The 21,428-nt window shown below is 44.1% G+C and overlaps 1 protein-coding gene across 2 annotated transcripts in view; it reads left to right on the top strand.

Annotated features, from left to right (window-relative positions):
* The window catches only part of OSBPL10 (oxysterol binding protein like 10), a 227,931-nt gene that overhangs the window by 153,942 nt on the left and 52,561 nt on the right, over positions 1 to 21,428 (top strand). For both annotated transcript variants that reach the window (XM_080673447.1, XM_080673446.1), the window contains 2 exons: positions 10,368 to 10,578; positions 17,965 to 18,113. In XM_080673447.1, coding sequence (XP_080529573.1) covers positions 10,368 to 10,578; positions 17,965 to 18,113 — 360 coding nt within the window. The remainder of the gene's footprint in view (positions 1 to 10,367; positions 10,579 to 17,964; positions 18,114 to 21,428) is intronic.

The raw sequence follows: 21,428 nt of genomic DNA, 5'->3' as shown, positions 1-21,428 counted from the left end.
ATGGCTTAGACCCGTTTCCTCCAGGGAGTGGTTCTAAGCCACAGTCAGACATCCCTAGCACTGCCAAAGAGGCAGGAGAGGCTCCCGTCACTGCCGCTGCGCTCACAGCCATCAGCCCGGCTTGTGGCTGAGCAGAGCTCTCCCTGTGGGAGCGCACTGACCTCCAGGGGGCAGCTCCTGCATTGAGCGTCTGCCCCCTGGTGGTCAGTGCATGTCATAGCAACTGGGAAGTCGTTCTGCCATTAGGGTCAATTTGCTATTACCCTTTTATTATATAGGATTATTGTATTTTTTTTTCCCCTACGAAAAACTGTCAACCTACTTTTGCTTCACCCTATGTGTGCTACCAAGCTGAAGTTAGAATATAGATGTCTAGTGTTTTCTTCAGGAATTCTCTCTGCAAAATAAAAGAATTTCCCAAAGTGTAGAGTAAATATCCAAGAAGCTTAGAGGTTCTTTGCCATAGGCTGCGCATGTCTGAGGGATATGAGTGAACAGATGTAAAGCAGGCTCAGGAAAATGATTGCCTTTCATCCTCGCTGACCTGTGGTTTGTGAGGTCCCACTCTGTAAGGGAAACAAACTGATTGCCAGCCAGTGTTTCAGAAGACGTCTGAAATGGATCAATAGTCAGCATTTTAGTCCTTGTTTTTTCCATGATGTATGTCTAACAGTTTCTGATTAGAGGACTTCTGAGAGAGACTTAAACACCTGAGGAAAACTTCCACACCGTCCGCAGGACAGGTCCTCGCCCTTTAGCATTCAGTGTTTGTGTATGAATCATGTGTTCTTTTTCTGGAGATTTGACCCAGGAAGGATTTGTGGTCTGACCTGTTCTCATTCAGTTGGGGGTGAATTGTCCCAACAGGTAAGAAGCTTGCTCCCAATATTCCACTTTTTAAGTGGAAGGCCATCTAGGGGAGCAGCCAGCCGTGTGTGTGTGTGTGTGTGTGTGTGTGTGTGTGTGTGTGTGAAGGCCATCTAGGGGAGCAGCCAGCCGTGTGTGTGTGTGTGTGTGTGTGTGTGTGTGTGTGTGTGTGTGTGTGTGTGAAGGCCATCTAGGGGAGCAGCCAGCCGTGTGTGTGTGTGAAGGCCATTTAGGGGAGCAGCCAGCTGTGTGTGTGTGTGAAGGCCATCTAGGGGAGCAGCCAGCCGTGTGTGTGTGTGTGTGTGTGTGTGTGTGTGTGTGTGTGTGTGAAGGCCATCTAGGGGAGCAGCCAGCCGTGTGTGTGTGTGAAGGCCATCTAGGGGAGCGGCCAGCCGTGTGTGTGTGTGTGTGTGTGTGTGTGTGTGTGTGTGTGCGCGCGCGCGCGCGCATGCCTGCTGTGATCTTTAATCGTCTGTAGAGCAGTGTTCTGTGAGCAGTGTTCTGTGTGCCTCCTGAGAAAAGGGGCCGAGAAGTTTGGATTCAGAACACTGGACTTTAATCCCAACTTCTCCACTTTCATGGACCATGATTTGGGCCCCAAGGTTGTATAAAAGGAGAATCAGTAACGAGCTCTGCCTTGTCGGCCAGTGCGGAGCTGGGAGGATAAGAGATGATGATGTGAAAGCACTTGTGTAAACTGTAGAACTCCCCTTCCCCCAAATGTGAAGTGGCCTCGCTTCTATTATTCATGTAAATGGCTGTTACTGTAAATGGCTTTTATTCCAGAGATAAATGAAGACAGTGAGAAGAGACAGGGAAATGTGGAGAGAGCAAAGGACTGCTTTGCAGGTTTCTCCTAGGCTGAAATGCTGGGTTAAATCAGGGGCGGGGCTTGGGCAGGCTTGGCAAAGGTGGACAAATGCCCTTCCCTTATCTGGTGGGTTCTGGGGAAAGAATAACTAGGCAGTTGGACGAGGTCCAGGTAGAACTGTTCCCTCTGGCACTGTGAGGGTGGGGGACTTTGGGGACTGTTTCCCATTGTTCCCTTGTCCCTGGACCTTTTATGAAAAACCATGGCTTCTTTGAGACCTTTCTGGATCCTTGTGGTTCTCCCTATAGTCCTCCCCCGCCCTTTTTCAGTACTTTTTCTCTTCCATTGCTGCGGACCCCTGCCCCCATTCCCACCCCTGGCCTTCCACATTGCAGCTTCCACCCTAGTGAAGGAAACACTCTCTCTGGTCTCTTTCATTTTATTTGCTTACGTTTTCTTTACCAGATATGGAAACCGCTTTTTAAAAATGGAATACAGTTAACATAGACACTGTATAAATTTAAGGTGTACAACTTGTTAATGTGATATCCTATATAATAAAGAGCTAATATGCTAATTAGACTAGACGGTACAACGACCTGCCAGAGTGACCAGTGGCGGTGGGCAGGGCCACAAAGCAGCCGGGGCTGCGAGGGCCAAGGCAGCTGGGGCTGTGAAGGCCTACCCTTGCATGAATTTTGTGCATTAGGCCTCTAGTATTTATATATTGTCATACGATTGCTATTGTAGCAATACTGTATTTGGCATCCCTATCACATTGCATAATTATCTCTTCTTTTTAGTGGTTGGAATAATTAGCAAGCTTGATGATTATAGTACAATATTGTTGTCTACAGTCATTATTCTGTGCATTAGATCTCTAGGGCTTATTTACTAGGTGTTGCTGGATATGGAAACTTCATAACTCTCTTTACCCCACATTATACAGGGACATGCCCAGTGAATTAAAACAATGAATTACTGGTTTCGTTTTTGTTTTGTTGTTTTGTCTATGAAATCGGGTAGGAAAAAAAGATGATTTTAGAGAGCGTTAAGAAAGAGAACAGCTCACACACTGCTAAGGGACTACAAATTGGTACAATTATTTTGATGGTGAGTTGGCAATATTTATCAAAAGCCTTAAAATTAATGTTAAAGCAATTCCTCTTCTAGGAGTTTATTTTAAGAAAATCATTACACATTTATGACGAGATTTAGTTCCAGCAAAGTTTGTTGAATTGTAATTTGTCACAGAGAAGGAAGTTAGAACTCATCATACTGTCCAGCGGTCGGGAATTGGGCGATAAATTGTGGCACATTTATGTGATGGAGTGATCTGCAGTATTTTACACAGTATTGTCAAAATGTATTCACAGACTACAATTTATTGACATGGTATATGGAATAAAAGAGGTTACAAGCATGACGTGCAACCATTTTCATAAAAAGTAAGAGTACATTTATATGCATAGAAATGGAAGTATATATACGCCAAGATTTTAACATTTATTTTCTCTGGTTTTGAATGAATGTGTTATTTTTTTTCTTCTATTTGATTAATTTTTTCTGTGAGCAGTATTACTTTTGCACAAAGGAAAAAAAAAAGAAAGGGATGACAGATATTTTTAATGAAAACAGAGCAGAGGAGCTGCTGTAGAGCCCTGGCCGCTAGGACTGTGCCTGGGAGGCCAACCTTGTGTCCAGGTAGAGTACGCCTCTTTCTGCGTACAGCACCCCCTTCAGGTCTGAGTCTTCGTGTGTGGGAGGCACGGGGTGCAGATAAGTGAGTAATTGAATAAGGTGATTATTTACTGATCCCTGACCTTCTACTCAAATCCTTCTGTTGGCCTCTGGTGTTTTCTTCAAGAACAAGAGATTATTCCTTTTGTCTGTTGTGTCCTTTCTTACCAACATGTTAACATTCAGTACTGACATATAGGATTTAAAAAAATAGTAATTTTTTTGCTTTTGTATGGGCTTCTTCTGCTCCATAATTCTGAAAATGCGTTCTCGACCCCAGCATTACCTGAGAAGAAGTGATGGTGAGGTGGCCTGGAAGGAGCTTTGGCTCTGAAGGCAGGGTCTGCTCTGCTTGGAGTTAAAAGCTCTTGTATAATGCAGCCATTGAAATGAGATCTGTGTTCATAGATGTAAAAAGGTATCTGTGATGTGTTCCTAGGTGTAGAAAGATGTCTGTGATGTGTTCCTAGATGTAGAAAGATGTCTGTGATGTCTGGGGCTGCACTAACAAAGTACCACACACCGGGTGGCTTAAACAACACAAATGTCTTGTCTCACAGTTCTGGAGGCTGGACGTCCAAGGTCAAGGCATCAGCAGGATTGGTTCCTTCTGAGCGCTGGGAGGGAAGGTTCTGTTCCAGGTCTCTCCTTGTTCTAGGTCCGTGGTTGGCAAACTGCGGCTCGCGAGCCACATGCAGCTCTTTGGCCCCTTGAGTGTGGCTCTTCCACAAAATACCAAGGCCTGGGCGAGTCTATTTTGAAGAAGTGGCGTTAGAAGAAGTTTAAGTTTAAAAAATTTGACTCTCAAAAGACATTTCAATCGTTGTACTGTTGATATTTGGCTCTGTTGACTAATGAGTTTGCCAACCACTGTTCTAGGTCATCTTCCCCTGTGGCTTCCCTCCTCTGCCCTCCATGTGTATCTGTGTCCGAATTTCCCTTTCTTATACAGACACCAGTCATATTGGATTAAGGCCCAATCTAATGACCTCATTTAAACTTGATTACCTCTGCAAAGAGCCTGTCTCTAAACAATGTCACATTTGAGGTACTGGGGGTTGGGATCAAGATAAGAATGGAGGGGGGAGTACATAATTCATAACCACATATTTTCTCCTAATTTAAAAAATATTGTTATTATAAGCATTTCAAACTTAAAAACATCAGAGAAGATAATATTGAACCTCCTTGTTGCCATCAACAGCTTTAGCACCCTCCCCCCTCAAAGCCAATATTGTTTCATTCTTACTCCCCCACCCCCACTGGATTGTTTTGAAGTCAATCCCAGGCATCAGAGACTATGTGTTCTAAATGATAAAAGATGATAATAGGTGATAAAATTATATACAAGGGCTGAGCCTTTAAAAATAATATCACTTGTGTGTATGTGCCTATAAATGAGAGTCAGAACAATACCAGAAGGTTAACAAGTGCTTATTTTTAGAAAGTGGGGTGACAGGTAATTTTTATTTCTTTATAGCTGTTTTTATTGTCTGAATTTGTTGGTTGATGGAATAAGCCAGCCTTTTGTAATCCAAAAAAACAAATACAAGTTGTTTCCAGGTGGTGAGAAAGGGTGGGGTAAGGGACAATGGAAGACACTTCACCATCGTTGTCTTCTGAGGCAGGAGATAGCATTTTGCTTCCAGAATGTGAGAAAGAAGCACACAGATCATGACTCATAGTGTAGAGGACACTGAAGTGGCGAAGCTGTGTGACCTTAGCAAGGGCCTCTGGACTGAGATTTCCTGCCTGCAAAATAAGGGACAGACCTGACAGGGTCGTCAGATTCATTTGGCTACGAATGCTATTATCTCATATTTTTGAGCATCAGTATAGGTTTGCTTCCTAGGAGTCTATGAATGGAATAGACTCATCTCCACATCTTCAGAAAGTGTTTTTTTGAAGTGTGTGTGTGTGTGTGTGTGTGTGCGCGCGCAGTTCTGAATTTTGCCTTTGCTTTTTGCTCTCGACAAATGTTGTTGTGGGTAAGACAAAGGGACTTGACCCATCACCCCTGTAAGGGAGCACACCACCTTTGTGGAGCATTGGGAGTGTCTCAGAGAGGGGAGGGCACGGTCAGGATTAGAGAATTTGAAGTTTGCTGTACAATACCGGGATTAGGTAAAGATCAAGATAGAGCAGTTCAGGACTGGTGGAAACAGTGAGGCAAGGAATTTTATAGGTTACAAACCATGTGATGGTTTCCATTATAGAGTTCATGGGTATTTCAGGAGGTTTCTGTGATGAGTATCAAAGCATATCTGGGATATTAAAACAATGCTAATGAGGGTAGTGGAATAGCAAATCCATAGTAATGGAGACAGTAAGCTGTGTGTGTGTGTGTGTGTGTTTTGGTTCTAAAGCTCCTTGAAGCATAGCTTTCACACTTAAATGAGGACTTGAGCCAAGTGAAAAAGTGCCTAATTTAGCCAAGGACTGGTCTCTGACTGGAGCAGAAACTTAAAAGGAGCTCTGGAATTACACCAGGCTAAGGAGAAATGCCAAGCCAGGGCCACCTTGAAGCTGGCATCAGATTTTTCAGTCTACTTCCGAGCAACGTGCATTGAGTTACGGATGGTACCCAGGAATCTGTGAACCCAGGAGGCTCTGCCAACCAAGGCAAGCAGTCCTGGTTGCTTTAGGACAAGGAATCTGTGTTCGGAGGTGTTTAATGCTCATCCTTTGATTCCTAATGAATGAGCGACTGAGCTGGTGTTCATTGACATCTGGCCTGTCAAGACTGGGCCTTTCAGGCGCCTCTCAAACCTGTTCCGAGGTTTGCAGCTCAGCGCAGTCTGAAGCAATCAAGGCAAATGAAGCCCCTCTCCGCTTCTGTCTCCTTCCGTTCTCTCTGTAGCCAGACCCAAGCTTGTTGAGCTGGATGACATTGGGTTTGCGTCTGTGCATCTTGGTTTCAGCTTTACGGAAAGCAAGTAATAAAAATAAAAGCTGCCGCCACTGATTTTATTAGCGTTAACTCCTTGGATTTGATTTTCTGGTGCATGTGCCATTGTTTGTGCTAGATAAATGGGCCATAGAATTTTCGCCTCCCTGTGAAGTTTGCTTAGCTGTGAAGTTCAATTTGATTTAGGAATAGATATTTTACAACCTCAGAGTTGACATTACCAGGGGGTGGATCTCTGAAACGGGCACCTGTGTCCCAAGATGGTGATGTCCCTGTTTGTGGTCGCCAAATGCCAGGAAGAAATGAAGCTTAGGCATTCCTTTGTTTTTCAACACTACAAATGATTAATGTTGATGTGTTTGGAAGAGGTGCTGGGAGCTCGGATTTGAAGTTTATGTAATTAAAGTGACTCAGCGTTTCCAAAGCCTGGGAGCTGCAGGAGCGGCTGCCTGTCAATGGTTGTGCTTTGTTCTTCTCTTGATGGGCCCCTGGGAACCTGGAAGGGGAGAGGGAGCCGCTTTGAGCATTGGCTGTTGCTGTTCTTGTCGCTTACAGCTTTTCAGTGCCACGTTCATCTTTTCCTGTGTGCCCTTAATTAGATATAGATATGGAAATAGCTAAAACGTGTTCTTCCAAAGGCGGATGAAGATTCTTCATTGGTGCCTCCCAGTCTTGGAAACGTTAGCACAGTAATAACTCTGATGCACAGCACTGAGGCTGGGCATGAGACGTTCCTTTTAGGTTTTATCTCACTTCTTTTGGAGCCTGATGAGGCTAAAATAAAGTGAAGATTGGTATCGATTGTGTCATTCAAAACAAAAGTTCTATTTCGCATCACGTGGAAAAAGGAGAGAAAATGAATCTCGAGGAGGAGTCTGCTGTGTGTGAAGCCTTGTGCTAGGCGTGTTTCCGTTTTAGGGCTCAGGTTACCAAGAAAGGTTGGAATCCATCAAGTGCCTGGTTCTTTTAAAAAATATATAAATATATAAATTATATATATATATATATATATATATATATATATATATATATATATATAGTTTTATTGATTTCAGGGAGGAAGAGATAGAAACATCAATGATGAAAGAGAATCATTGATCAGCTGCCTCCTGCACACCCCCCACCTCCACCCCCACCCTCCCCTGGGGATTGAGCCCACAACCCGGGTATGTGCCCTGACCAGGAATCGAACCATGACCTCCTGGTTCACAGGTCGATGCTCAACCACTGAGCCATGCCGGTTGGGTGAGTGCCTGGTTCTTTACATGTCTCTAGCACAGGATAACTCTGGGGGGCACTCTCGGCATTTTGAGCAGGAAAGTTCTTGTATGGGACTGTGCCCTGACTTGTGGGGTATTTAGCACTCCTGACCCCCTGCCCTCTCAGTGCCAGTAGTTCTCAGACATTGTAACTGTCAAATGTACCCACTGCTGGTTCAAATGCCCCCTCTAGCAGGGCATTCCTGATGCTGGCACTGGCAATAGGCTCTCAATAAATACCGTTTGAATACTTTTCAGAGAGCAGATATGTGGGTTCCATCTCTGGGCATGTGCCTCTGTTGTAGTAGACTAGAAGATTCTGTAAGTCAGTTTTGTGTTTTTATTAGCTGAGACTTACATAATATTTTATGCTTGCGAAATAACACGTATTTGTCCTATTCAATACCATTGGAATAAAGTTAGTTCTTGTCATTGATTAAAAACACGTGTATCCCATAGAGGTGATGGCTTAATTTTACTTACCTTTTCCTCTTACGCATTATTTCATCATGCATGATAGTCAAGAACATATGTATTACATGTTTCCTCATTCCATTTTCTTCTTTCCTTTCAACACATCGTTTTTCTGAGACAGGATTTTACGGTTGGAATTTACAGAAATGCTGATTACAACAAATAGCTTGAACTCCACTTCTCCCTCGCTGTTAGCAGCTCTGCCTATAGCTGGCTGTCAAAGAATACATAAACGTTTCATCTTTTTTGAAGTGACATTAAACCAGTTGGTAGTAATTCTTGGCAAACCTAAACTGATAATGGAGGTATTATTCTTTGCTAAGTCTTAGCCATATAATGCCAATCGAGCATAATGACTTCTTGTAGACTTACTAGTAAAGGTGTCATAAATGCACCTTTGAAAGGTCTCTTGCATTTGAGTGACAGGAGAGTGAGACTGGGGAATCACGCACGCATGCATCCATTCATCCAACAGATATTTACTGTACTTGGGATATATTAGTGAGAGCACAGATATAATCCCTGCTTTCACCCTAGCACAAAAGAACATAAGAAAGAAATTACAAGTTGGGTTGGAAGGGGTAAGTGCTATGGAGGAAGATTAGTTGGTAAAGAGGATAGACGTGCCAAGGGTTGGGCTGGAGGTGGTTCCGGAAGCTTTCTTCAGAAGGTGGCTTTAAAGCGAAGACCTGAAGGAGAAGTGAATACTTACTGAGCCCCTGTTATGCCTCCCGAATGGCTAGGTGTAACCTCTATAATCTGCAAAAAATAATATGCCTGCCCAAAGGGTGGATGTCACATTAAGGCGAGAATGCGGCAAACCTTGTTTGTGCAATATGTTCAGCATTGATTTTTTTTTTTAAATATCTTTTTTTTTGAAAATGGCACCTATTTTAGGAAGTAGGATTGCAGTGGATAAACTTTTTTTTTTAAAGCAGACAAGTACACAGATTGCTAGAAAACCTCAAGTCTTTGTTTTCAAAAGGAAATAAGGCTGAGCCTGGAATGAGGTTTGTGTCCAAGTCCAGTGGTCCAGACAGAATGGTTGCTTCTCCCCAGCTGGCGACATCATGATGCTGACAGGCATCCTGTGGGGATGACAGTGACAAAGCAGGAGGTGTGGCTCAGATGAAGGATGGTTTTTTGGGGGGAAAGCTTAAAGAACAGCGGAGCGGGGTCAGGAGTTGGTCCCTGCCGCTGATGCTGACCAGCCCTGGGTCTTGGGCTGGTTGGTGTAGCTCCTAACTTTTCAGAATGATTGTTAATTTCTGTACATCATCTTGTTTAGTGAGATAAGTTGTAAGACAGGAAGAGGGAGGTGAACTTTACAAGATAACCAGTAAAGTCCTTTTCTAGTTCTTGAGTTCTTCTCCTTGATTTGTCAGTTTGAAGATACAATTAGACCAGTAGCTTAGGAATTGAAGCCAGGCCAGAAAAGATGGTTATTTGGGGGTGTCTTAGCTTCAGCCGTGTAATAGGGCTGGCTCTGGAATCCCTGGGTGTTCCTTCCTCCTGGCATCTTGGGTGATGTTAAGAAGTCGCATCCTATTTGGCATTTTGAGGGCTGGCCTGGTGTTCAGTGCTGGCTTTCCTCCGATCTCACTCATACAAATTGCCAGCCCTAGATTTCACTTCTGTTTCTTGAACTCCAAAAAGACTGCCATGGAGTTAGTAATAAGAGCTGGAGGAGAAGCAAGGTATTGACCTTGCTCTAGGCAAAGCCCAGTTCTTCCACTCTCTCAGATAGCCTTCCATAGTGAAAGAACCTTAAAGATGGTCTCAAGGACTTCTACCTGTAATGAATTTATTATTGACTGGTGGCCCTAATGGTCCCTTTCAGCTCTAAAGTTCTAAAATGCTCGTGTGATCAGAGCTGAAGATGTGTGCTTTTGGATAGACAGGTTTCACCTGGGCCTACATTGTCAAAGGACTCATGTACTGCCCAGCCGGCATGGCTCAGTGGCTGAGCGTCAAAGTATGAACCAGGAGGTCATGGTTCGATTCCCAGTCAGGGCACATGCCCAGGTTGCAGGCTCGATCACCAGTGTGGGGCATGCAGGAAGCAGCTGATCAATGGTTTTCTCTCACCATTGATGTTTCTATCTCTCGCTCTCTCTTCCTTCCTCTCTGAAATCAATAAAAATCTATTTTTTAAAAAAAGGACTCATGTACTGAGCACCATCTGAGCTGACCCTGACAGCGGTCGTCTGGGTGATGATGGTTTCTCTCTCCACTTTCCTCCGACTTTTCTCCGGTCCTGTGGTTTAAGCTCTAACTTTCCCCTTCTTGCTATCTTCCCATTTTGTAGATGATGAACCAGGTGGAAGGCCAGCAGAAGAACCTTGTGCACGCCATCGAGTCTCTGCCAGGTTCCGGCCCCCTCACTGCCTTGGACCAGGATCTTCTGCTCCTGAAAGCTACCTCCGCCGCCACCCTCAGCTGCCTCGGGGAGTGCTTCAACTTGTTGCAGCAGAGTGTACACCAGGTGGGCCAGGCCAGCCACAAGCCAGTGGCCTCAGGTGAGACCTCCCAGCGGGCAGTTCTGTGCTTACAAATGAGTCCTATCGAAGTGTGTGTGTGCGCACCCCATTGCCTTCCTCTTTTACACTCATCTCTTATCCACCATCCATCCATCCATCCATCCATCCATCCATCCATCCATCCATCCATCCATCTTTTTATCCAAATGTTTCTCCATTTATCCCTCCCCCCTTCCCTACCCAGTATGGGATATACTGTTCTCTTACCAATTAGAACTATAACATCCTATGAAACATCTAACTAACATGTTTACAAGAACTCCTTTTAGACTTGCTGGCGTCACATTCTAAATCTCATTCCACTTGTCATGGGTTTAAAATCCATCGTTAGGCAGCGTCTGGTCCATTATTCCTAACAATGCCTATGGTGTGTGTCCACCACGTTATACCCAACACTCTCTGATGATGGACAGGCACATGGCCTCCTGCTCTCTGCCCCGCTCACCTCGCTGCATTGAGCATCCTCCTGCATGCCCCCTTATGGACCTGTGTGAGAATTTCTCTGGAATACGTACCAGAAGCCTCTCTAGTTCTTTATCTAGAAGCCAGAGATAACAATCCACTTCCTTAAGATGCCTCAGTCCTTATTGGAGGAGGGTTTAATCAATAAGCAGATATAAATATATAGGTGAAGATTAAGTTCAGTGATAAAGGTGAAACTAGCTTGAGGTTGGCCATGCTGTGTTTAACTTATAAAGCATTAGAATTAAGAGACTCACAGAAGCTTCACTGAGCTTTGTTGACTGGGATTAACTTCATTAATGAGGAAATGAGGGCACTTAAGAGATGAAAGGTAAAGCTGGGCTATGATGATGGTCTGTGTTTCATACTTAAGTCCCTTTCGCTCTCCGTTTTACTAAGATTAAAAGGGATGTTGGTTTTCCAGAATAGACGGTGTACGGTGTTCTTTCTGTAACACCCACTATCATTTACTGAGGTTTGATTCTACCAGTGTTTGGCCTTTGCTACGTATTTTCTGAAATCTTCACAAAGTGGGTGTTATTATGCCCATCCTTTGGATGAGGTGCAATTAAATTACTTGTCCAAGGTCCCCCTGCTAAGAGGTAAGAGACAGGCCCACCGGGGCATGGGCACAAGTTCAGAGTGAGATTGGAGGCTTCCCAGGTCCCTACCATCCCTCTCACACTGGAGCGTGACTTCTAGCCTCTGCACCCCAGGAGGCTCCTTTCAGGAGTCTTTCACTGTGAATGTAAGCTTGAGCCGTGTCTTCTTCCTAAACTTAACCCTTTACATCATTCCTCAGGGATGGTTTCTAGCTAATTTCTATCTTTTTTTAAAAAAAAAAACATACCAAAACCCTTATTTTCATTGGGTATCTCGTGTTTTTAAGGACCTGGAGGGACAAAGCTCAAGGTGGAATTTCAGATGTGCTGGCAGGTTGAAATGGAAACTATTTGAGAGAAGGAGCAATTATGCCACCTATGGTGTTACTCCTGCATATCTTCCCTGCCCCCTCTGTCCAGCCTTCCTTCCTTTTAGCCATTTTTGTTGAGGAACTTGGATGGAGATTGGGGAATACAGGGAGCATGGCATCACGGTGGTTGTTCTGTTTCTTTGTCTTCTTAACCCTTTTAATTCAGTTGCATATAGCACAGCCCCTTAAGGTTTAAAGCATTCTGCATGTGTCTTTTAACTCTGTGCCACACTACCCTGGCCCGTGTGGCTCAGCTGGTTGGAGCATCGTCCTGTACACCAAAAGGTGGCGGGTCCGATTCCTGGTCAGGACACATGCCCAGGTTGTGGTTTCGATCCCCGGTTGGGGCATGTGATCTCTCTCTCTCTCTCTCTCTCTCTCTCTCTCTCTCTCTCTCTCTCTCCTTCCCTCCCTCCCTCCCTCCCTCCCTCCCTCCCTCCCTCCCTCCCTTCCCCTCTCTAAAAAAAAATCAAAACAATAAAATCAATAAATAAAATTTTAAAATCTGTGCCACATATTGAGGGGAAAAAATTGAATTGACTCCCTGCATCCAAAACATCATAGTTGCCTGCAGTTAAAACTGAATTCCAGAATCTCAGACTAGTGGAAGAAGAGACTATGGTAACCCTGGGGGTGTCATCACAAAATACTTTTGTTTGGAATCTCAGGGATCTTGGGGTGGATGGCAGCTCTAGCAGCCCGACTCCCACTGTTAAAAACATAACGGTTCTATGTAAGGCGTGCCGGGCTGGGCTGGGCTGGTGGAAATCAAAATCTCATTAAAGCTCAACTCTGCCAGGGTTTCCTTTACATATTCAGCGGGCAGGGAGGCCCAGCTCAGAGTGGGGGGGGGGAGGGGGGAGGGGCCCCCCCCCACATACCGAATATACAAGCGCTTCATTCTCGCTTCAAGTCTTTCTGCCTTCTGACCCCTGCGCCTTTTTTTTTCTTCTGTCCCTTCTCCAAATCAAAAATTAATTTGTGGTCTTGTAGTATTTCATCTCCTGTAGCATTTCATTGCATCTTCTGGGAAATGCCTTGTCTTTGGAGCCTTGGTCTGCAGACGCTGCTTCCTGATGCTCATTTCATTTTAAGCACACCGCGCACCTGGACTGAAATCCAAAAATACTTTCGTATTTATCTGCCTCCCACCTATGCGTTTGGGGCTCCTAGTCCTGTCTCTGAGGCTGTCTCTAAGATGCAGTGAGCTGAAATGCCTCATTGAACTTCTGTGTGTGGAGAGGCTTGTAATTAAAATGAATAAAGCTGCTTGGCTTTTTGGTCAAGGCTTATGTTACGTGGCTTTCTCCTGCTCCTGGTGATTTCTAAATCTATTTCAGCAGCTTGACGGAGGCAAATGATTGATGAATGCAGGGCAGACGGCCATCTCTCTTCCCAGCTGAGATGCAAGCCTCCGATTCGATGCAGAAAGGCACACAGGGCTGCATCAGAACTGGAAAAGGCTGGGCTACTTGGGAGTGTGGTCTTTTTTTAATTCTTGAGACAGGGAGAGAGAGGGAGAGGGAATGAGAATATTAAAATTTTACACGAAGAACAGGATTCAACAGGGTGAGGATTAAGGTGAGGCAAGTGCGATAAAGTCCTGTACTATTTGGGGGGACATTAATTTTTATTTTTAAAATATTATGTGAAAATATCATTGATCTGATTGCTGAGTGTCTTGGGGGCTCTTTACATTTTACATTTGATGGGAGCGTCTTTTTACTTGAGCCTCGTCCCAGCCCTGCTCAGCTCTGTTTAACTGGGTTCATTGCTCACCACCAGTCCTTTTATATGTGACTTCTCCCGCCTTGAGTTCTTAATTCTGCCACTTTTCGTTATATATCGGTATATGTCCTCCAGGAGTGTCCTACCCACCAGAATGCTGAATGTTTCCTGAGCCTCTTCACTGCTGCTAAAAAGGCATAAAGTGTAGAGTTTAAGGGTCTGGCTCTGTGTCTCTGCTTCTTACTTGTCTCTTGGGCATACTAGTAGGACCTGCCTTATGGGTTGCCTTAGCATTAGATGAGTTAACACACGTAAATTGTATAGCCCTTGGCACCTAGCGAGAGCTCAGGAAATGTAGGCTCTTTTTTAGCACAGGGAAGACCATTTGGCCGAGGAAGAGCATTATCCCCCAAGCCCTTCACCCCACCTCAATCTGTAGATTTACTCGCATTTTTCTATTCATCTATTTGCCTTCTGGCATTTAGTGTTGTAGCAAAATTCAAGACTAGTTTGATTTTTTTTCTCCCCTTTAAGACAAGTCTAATTTTTCTGCCTAAATGATTGAAATTTTTTTTTCTCTTGATTTTTGTTATTTTAAAATGTGGCCAAACTTCATGAGCTCGGCCTTCATTAAACTGTTCTTGTCTGTCTGCTTTTGCATGTGTTTGAAATTTCTAGCAGTCCCAAAAAGCCCAAGGAAGTATTGCCAAGCTCTGGCTGGAATGCGATGGACTGTTTCAGCAGCACCCACAGCTCTCTCTGGCTCCGTTTCCCTATTCCTCTCGTTGCTTATTGTTTCTTCTCCATCGATCTGATGTCTACCCTTCAGGGTCTATTGGATCTCTGTTGTGCACGTCCCTATGGTCTCCTGTCTGATCGCTGCCTTTATGCCCTTCGCCACTGCACGCTAGTAGAACTGCCTTATTTGACTTTCTACAGTGTCGAGTCGACTTCTTCCTAGTTTCAGGTTCCTTTTAGTTACATTAATTTCATTTCCTCGTAATAATTCCACAGTGCATTCATCTCCTTTTCCACCTCAGCCAGTTTTCTTCTTACTTCCTGTTCTTGTTTCCTAGAGGCAATTTCATCCTGTCTTGTGCTGTGGATACACTTTTCCTGATGTCTTTTCTGACACCTGTTAGAAATTTCAGAGAGACATTCTTCCTCGAAGCCTTCTGAGGATACTGTTACTCTTTACAGTCCTTTTCATTCACTGTGTTAAAGTTTTCCTCCTTCATCCTCATATGATACCTGTCTTTCCAGACTCCCCAACCAGTGCTCGTTTCTTAGAGGAGCTGTAATGGTCTGAGAAGGGCTTCTCTCCTGTCCTCACTCGCTGGTTCCTTGATACTCTGAATCCACAGAGTATACAAAAAAAAAACACAACTACTACATTCTCCAGCATGCATTGCTACCTTCCATCCTCCTGTCCTGGCCTTTGTCTATCCCAGGATGCAGGGTATCACTGCCTCTACTTCTTGCTCTGCTGTCTGCTGGTTATTATCTCTGATGATGGTGGGATGAAGGGGAGGGAGGGACAAAATTGAGGGGTGGGAGTAATGGAGGGAACATTCTCCTGTCTACTCATTCTTTCCCCCATGCTTTTTAACCTTTCCTAATCTAGAGGACATGCACTACTTGTGTAATAAAGTAAAACTTTAAAAAAGTGGTACCTCTGTATTGATGATCTGAATGCAACTCCAGGACTCTGGGCAGGAGTTAGGCAGCAGGACCGGTAAGAAGCATCTTTTCACCTTTCTTACGGCAAATTCTGCTGCCTTGCACCCAAGTCTGGTCTTAGATCGTCCTGCAGCAGTTGATTTTAGTGTTGTGAGTTCTCACCTATTTTAAATGACATCAAGGAATGCTATAGGGATGCCTTTTGCCTTTAAAAAATTGTGGTAAAACACACATATCAAAAAATTTACTATCTTAACCATTTTTAAGTACCTAGCTCAGTAGTGTTTAAAACATTCATATATAGTTGTGTGAGCAATCGTCAGAACTTTCCATCTTGCAAAACTGAAACTCCATACCCATTAAATTATGACTTTCCATTCCCCCTCATTCCCAGCCCCTTGCAACCACCATTCTACTTTGTCTTTCTTATTGCCATTTCTTATTTATTTTTAACTTTTAGGAGATTGTGAAACACACCTTTTTTTAAAAATTTATTACCTCTGAAAATCTTAATAGTTATTCATTCACTCGGCACATACAGGGTGTCCCAAAAAATGTATGCACACTTTAACAGCTGATAGCTCAATTTTGAAAATGAAATGTATTTTAATAAACCTTGCCTTTATAACTGTGCAAACTGTGCGTATACATTTTGGGGGGTACCCTGTATTTATTAAGTGCATACCCATTTGCTAGATAATGTTGTAGGTTCTCAGAACTCACACCTAATGCCTTCACAGGCCAGAACAAATGATTTCCAGGGCCTTCTACGTTCCCTACCCCTGTTCTAGGGCCACAGCCATAACCAGGGGCGTTACGCCCCTGCCTTCAAGTAACTGACCTTCTAGGGAGGAGAGGACAACGCTAGTTAAATGAAAGAGCAGGGTGAGTCCAGATGGTGCTCAGTGCTGTGAAGACAGTAAACTCACTGACGTGACAGGGAGTGGCTTTACGGGGGCTTTGCGGAGCAGATGACATTTAGGCAACCCCTGGATTTATGCAGGGCACCTCTCTCCCTCACATAGGCCTGGAGGGGTGGCACTCCGAGCAGAAGGAACAGCACACACAAAGGCTCTCGACTGGAGTGAACTTGGCTCACTGAGGAGTGAAAAAATTATCAGCATGGCTTGAGGACAGAGAGCAACGCAGAGGGAATGAAATGAGGCCAGCAGTCGCGCAAGGCAGGCGGTTTCGATTGTGTTTCAGTTGCAGGGCGAAGCCACTTGAGGCTTTTAAGCAGCGGAATTATATGATACCACGCTTGACATAAAGGAAAGATTTCTGCATAAAAATATGTTGGCTTGGATGATACTGAACACACTCAGATACAGGCATAAGCACGCGTACAGCCCTTGCAATGGCCTCTGTTACTGTGTTTTCATCAGCCAGACCCTCTCCTGGTGTTAAAGTTGGGGATACTTGTAGATTTTTCTGTGTGTTACTCTAATGAAAAGGCTGAGGCATCTGACTGCTTTATGGATAGAACATCTACGATGCTGGAAGGTTGATTTCTAGTCCACACGAGGCGGCCTCTGCTTCAGCCAACCGTTTCTTCCTCACTTACCCCTACATTTACACTGAAAACAGAAGGTAGGTCAGCTGAGTTTGAGAGCTACTCTCATTCTCATGGCAGAATTGCTATTAAAGGGGTAAAAAAACAAAACAAAACCACCTCTGGTTATTCCTGTCCCCAATTGTAAGCATGTACAAATATTCTGTAATAACACGTGACTCTTAAAAAGACATTCGAGTTAGCCTGTTTTGTCAAGGATTGGGAGAGGATTTGGAAATGCTCTCTGTTTACCAGATTGGTGCTTATAAAGTGTTTCTTGACAGAATGGAATGACTACAGCTAAGCTGTGGCCGTCATATCAAGTGACGTTCACACCACATTTTGGGCAGCCCAATTTTGATAAAATTAGATTTTTTATTGTGAACATTAAAAAAAAATTGTTAAAAAAAAAGAAGAGAAACCTCTTTAAGAAAATATGACTTCTGCCTTGGCTGGGTGTTCAGTTGGTTGGAGCATCATCCTGTACACCAAGAGGTGGCGGGTTCGATTCCCAGATGGGGCACATACTTAAAGTTGTAGCTTTGATCCTGGGTTGGGACACAAACGGGAGGCAAATGATCGATGTTTCTCTCTCACATTGATGTTTCTCTCTCTCTCCCCCATTCCTTTCCTCTCTAAAATCAATAAACATATCCTTGGGCAAGGTTTAAAAAAAGAAAAAGAAAATATAGCTTTGGTAAAATGTCAATTGTTTGTGTTCAGGGCTGGGGAGAGAAACAGCCTGTGGTGATTCTGTGACTGCCATTATACAGAAGCGAGCTTATAAATAGACAATCTGAATCTACGCTTGGTACTCATTCAAAACAAGCTTCACTTAAATCCACCACAGTCCATTTAGGAGTAGGTCCATATCAAGTCATTCTCTGTCTACAGCCAGGTAGAAATATTTCTTGAGCTGTAAATGTTCAACTTGGAAAATACTTGGCATCAATCTAGGTCTTTATTTCAGAAAACATCCTGGGATGGCCCGGGCCCAAGTCATATTCCACAGAGCAGCTGAAAAATGGGACATTTGGCTCTTTGCCATCCGCCAGTGCCAACATAACCTGGGCCATTTTACCCAACACTGCTGAAGATGAACAAGCCTTACAGCCAGAGGTAAGCGAGCAGCTCTCTCTCAGCACTCCGTGGCCTGTGTTATCGCTTGTTCAGAAATATAGTAATTATATTTGTAACTTGCTCATCTCTTCGTTTTAAGAGGAGACAAATTATAAAGCGAAATGTTGCCTGGAGAGACAAAAACCAGCCCTGTGCACACACGCCTGGCACGTCTGTTCTCGTGTCTGGCAGCTGCCGTGGGTGAATTGTGAGCCTACCAATGAGGCATCTCCCCTTTTCATTGAAACGGGAGTCATTTTAACTTTAAGTTAAAATTCTCACACGCCTATTAAAATGATGCCTGATGACATGATGGGAGCAGTTACAATATATTCTGTCACTCCCCCGGATAATGGCTTCTTTGTGTGGTTCATGCTGAAGATCCTGCCTCACATGCTCGACTCCCGCATGCTACAGACCCAGGCCAGGGTCCACGGGGCAGCGGCCGAGCCTCCTTCCCGGCGTGGCACTGCAGCCCAAGTCCAGGCTGCAGGGGACCCCTGTCCTGCCTGGTCAGGAGGAGCAGCCCCCGCAGACCTGAGCGACCAGCCAGGCTCTGACAGGCGTCATGGACCCCGTCATCTGCCCACACGACTCTCCTGACTCCCTGGGCCTCTCGGTGGCAGCTGGAAGCCAGGTGCCGTGGTTCCTGTTGTCAGTTTCACTTTGTATCAGGAGAGAATTTTGCTTTTTTCCTTTCTCTTTGGATGCTCGTGTCCTATTGACATGATCCCGTGACCTGGGCCAAGACCCACTTTCACCATGTGTTAGAGGTTATTCTTCATTTTAATTGAAATCGCTTTAGTCTGAAAATTCTGGAACACTCACTGTTTTGTAAGGTTGAAAGGCCCAAGGCAGCTTCTTCAATCAAATGGTCTTGGTGATCAATTGAAATTGTTCTCCATGCTTCACATGACTGTATTCCGACAGTGTCCTGGTAGCTTAGCTCTTATAGAGGCGGGATCAACCTGCCTACAAATACTTCATCGCTGTCGATAGGGTGCCTTTGCAGGGTAAGAAATGGATAGGGATTGTGGGATATTGAAAGGCATTGACCTCTACCTGGATAATGAGTTTCAGGTTGAAAGCACATACAGCTGATGTGTAGGCAAACTGGAAGGTAAGTTGGCAACTGGGTAAATTTTAGGAGCTCCACTGTTGTATTGCTCTTTGGAGATACTTGGGTGGGGTGGCCTTGGAGGATGGAGTGCTTTGCTGCTAAAGAGTTGAAAAAATACAATTCCCTTTATTTTTTTGGAAAAGAACCTTTGGGGATTCACACCATAATAAACATATGTAAACTCTTGCTCTAGATAGAAATTTATAGAGTAGAGAAGTAAATTATTAGATGTTAAGGAATAATTTTTATGTATTTATTTTTTTATTGTTAAGAGAGGAAAGGAGAGGGAAAGAGAGATAGAAACGTCAATGATGAGAAAGAATCATTGATTGGCTACCTCTTGCATGCCCCCTACTGGGGATCGAGCCCGCAACCAGGTCATGTGCCCTGACCGGAAATCAAACTGTGATCTCCTGGATCATGGGTCAATGTGCAACCATTGAGCCACGCGGGCCGGGCAAGCAATACTTTTTTAGATCCTCCCTCTCAGCAGCATTCTCAGGCAAAACCTACTAAATTTACTTATTCCGACTGGGGGTCTTCTTATTCTGTGACTCCTCCTTAGTGTTTCCTTTCTTTTCCCTGCTGGTTCCTCCTCTAACCCTGAAGTTTGAGAGGCCAGGTCTATTCTTTTTACATTCAATTGTGGCCCACCAGTCAGTACCTTTGGCAAGAGATAGTATATAATTGTCCATGAGAAGTAACTAGCTCCCAACTTCAATTTTAAAAAAAAAATACCCTGAACAAGAACTAGGGAGAGCATTTTTCCCTTAAGTTAGGACCAAGTATTAATTTCTGGTTGTCATTTTTGCCCCTTCTGTTGTGAAAGCAAAATAAGATAATTGTTTGTTAGGATTTGATGGGGTGTAATGGGGTTTTGATGGTTTTCTGAGGAGGGAGAATTAGAGTTCTTTTGCAGACTCCCCTCATTTTTTCCAGTGACAATTCTGGGAGATGATTCTCACAATCCAAACAGCTAGTGCTGCCTGGACGATATTTTTATTTTAGGGGATTGTGCTTTGTTACATTTTTTTTTAAGAGTTAAAGAAGCTAGCAATATCCACCCAATAGTTTTCCTGTCAGAAAAAGAAAAATATTTCCATTGCCTCCCTTTTGTGCAATTTGGAGAAATAACCCAAGAAGGAAGTGAAATTCCTAAAGGCTAAAACTTCTTTGTGAGAAGGTTCATTAACCCTTTTGGCATTGAGAATATTGTTACTATGTGAGTGATCACTGGGAAACTAAGATTGTGGTTATTATGGTACTTTAGCTAATTACTCTTTTTTGTTTTGTTTATTGTTTTGGTCATGGTAGATCATTAGGAATAATAATTAGAGATAAAAGATACCTCCCGTGTGTGAGTGTGTGTGTGTGTGTGTACATGTAACAGTATGTGTGTGTAACACCACCAAGCAATAAACTCAATCCAATTCTCATTGGACACAGACTGGGTGTCCACTCTGGAGACAGTGTCAGATCCCACAAAGTGTAAGGGCTCAGTCCTACAAGACTGCCCCTCCCACACACACATACTTCAGATGCCAATCACAACTTCAGTGTCACCTGTGCTTCTGACCAGCCAACTATAGATCAGAGGTTGCCATGACCCCTTCCTCCGGTTTGATTAATTTGCTGGATTGGCTCACAGAACTCAGAGAAGCATTTACCAGTTTATTAAGAAAGGATACCCCTAGCCGGTTTGGCTCAGTGGATAGAGCATCAGCCTGTGGACTGAAGAGTCACAGGTTCGATTCTGGTCAAGGGCACATGCCTGGGTTGTGGGCTCGATCCCTCATAGGGGGTGTGCAGGAGGCAGCCAATCAATGATTCTCTCTCATCATTGAAGTTTCTAGCTCTCCCTTTCCCTTCCTCTCTGAAATCAATAAAGATATTTTTTAAAAAAACCGATATAATTCAGGAAAAGATGGAAGAGATGCATAGGTCAAGGTGTGGGGCAAGAGTGTGGGGCACCACTCACCAAGAATTCCATGTGTTCACCAACCCAGAAGCTCTGAGCCCTGTTCTTTGGGAGGGGGAGGGGAGTTGGAGGCTTCATTACAGAGGAATGGTTGATTAAATTATTGGCCTTTAGAGAGAAACTAAGATGGCGGCATAAGATAATACACCTGTACGTGCTGCCTCTCACAACCACACCAAAACTACAACTAAAAGACAAAACGTCTATCACCCAGAAC

The sequence above is a fragment of the Plecotus auritus genome (assembly GCF_963455305.1).
Source record: "Plecotus auritus genome assembly, chromosome: 6".
Lineage (NCBI taxonomy): Eukaryota > Metazoa > Chordata > Mammalia > Chiroptera > Vespertilionidae > Plecotus > Plecotus auritus.
This window is presented reverse-complemented; position numbering and strand designations above follow the sequence as displayed.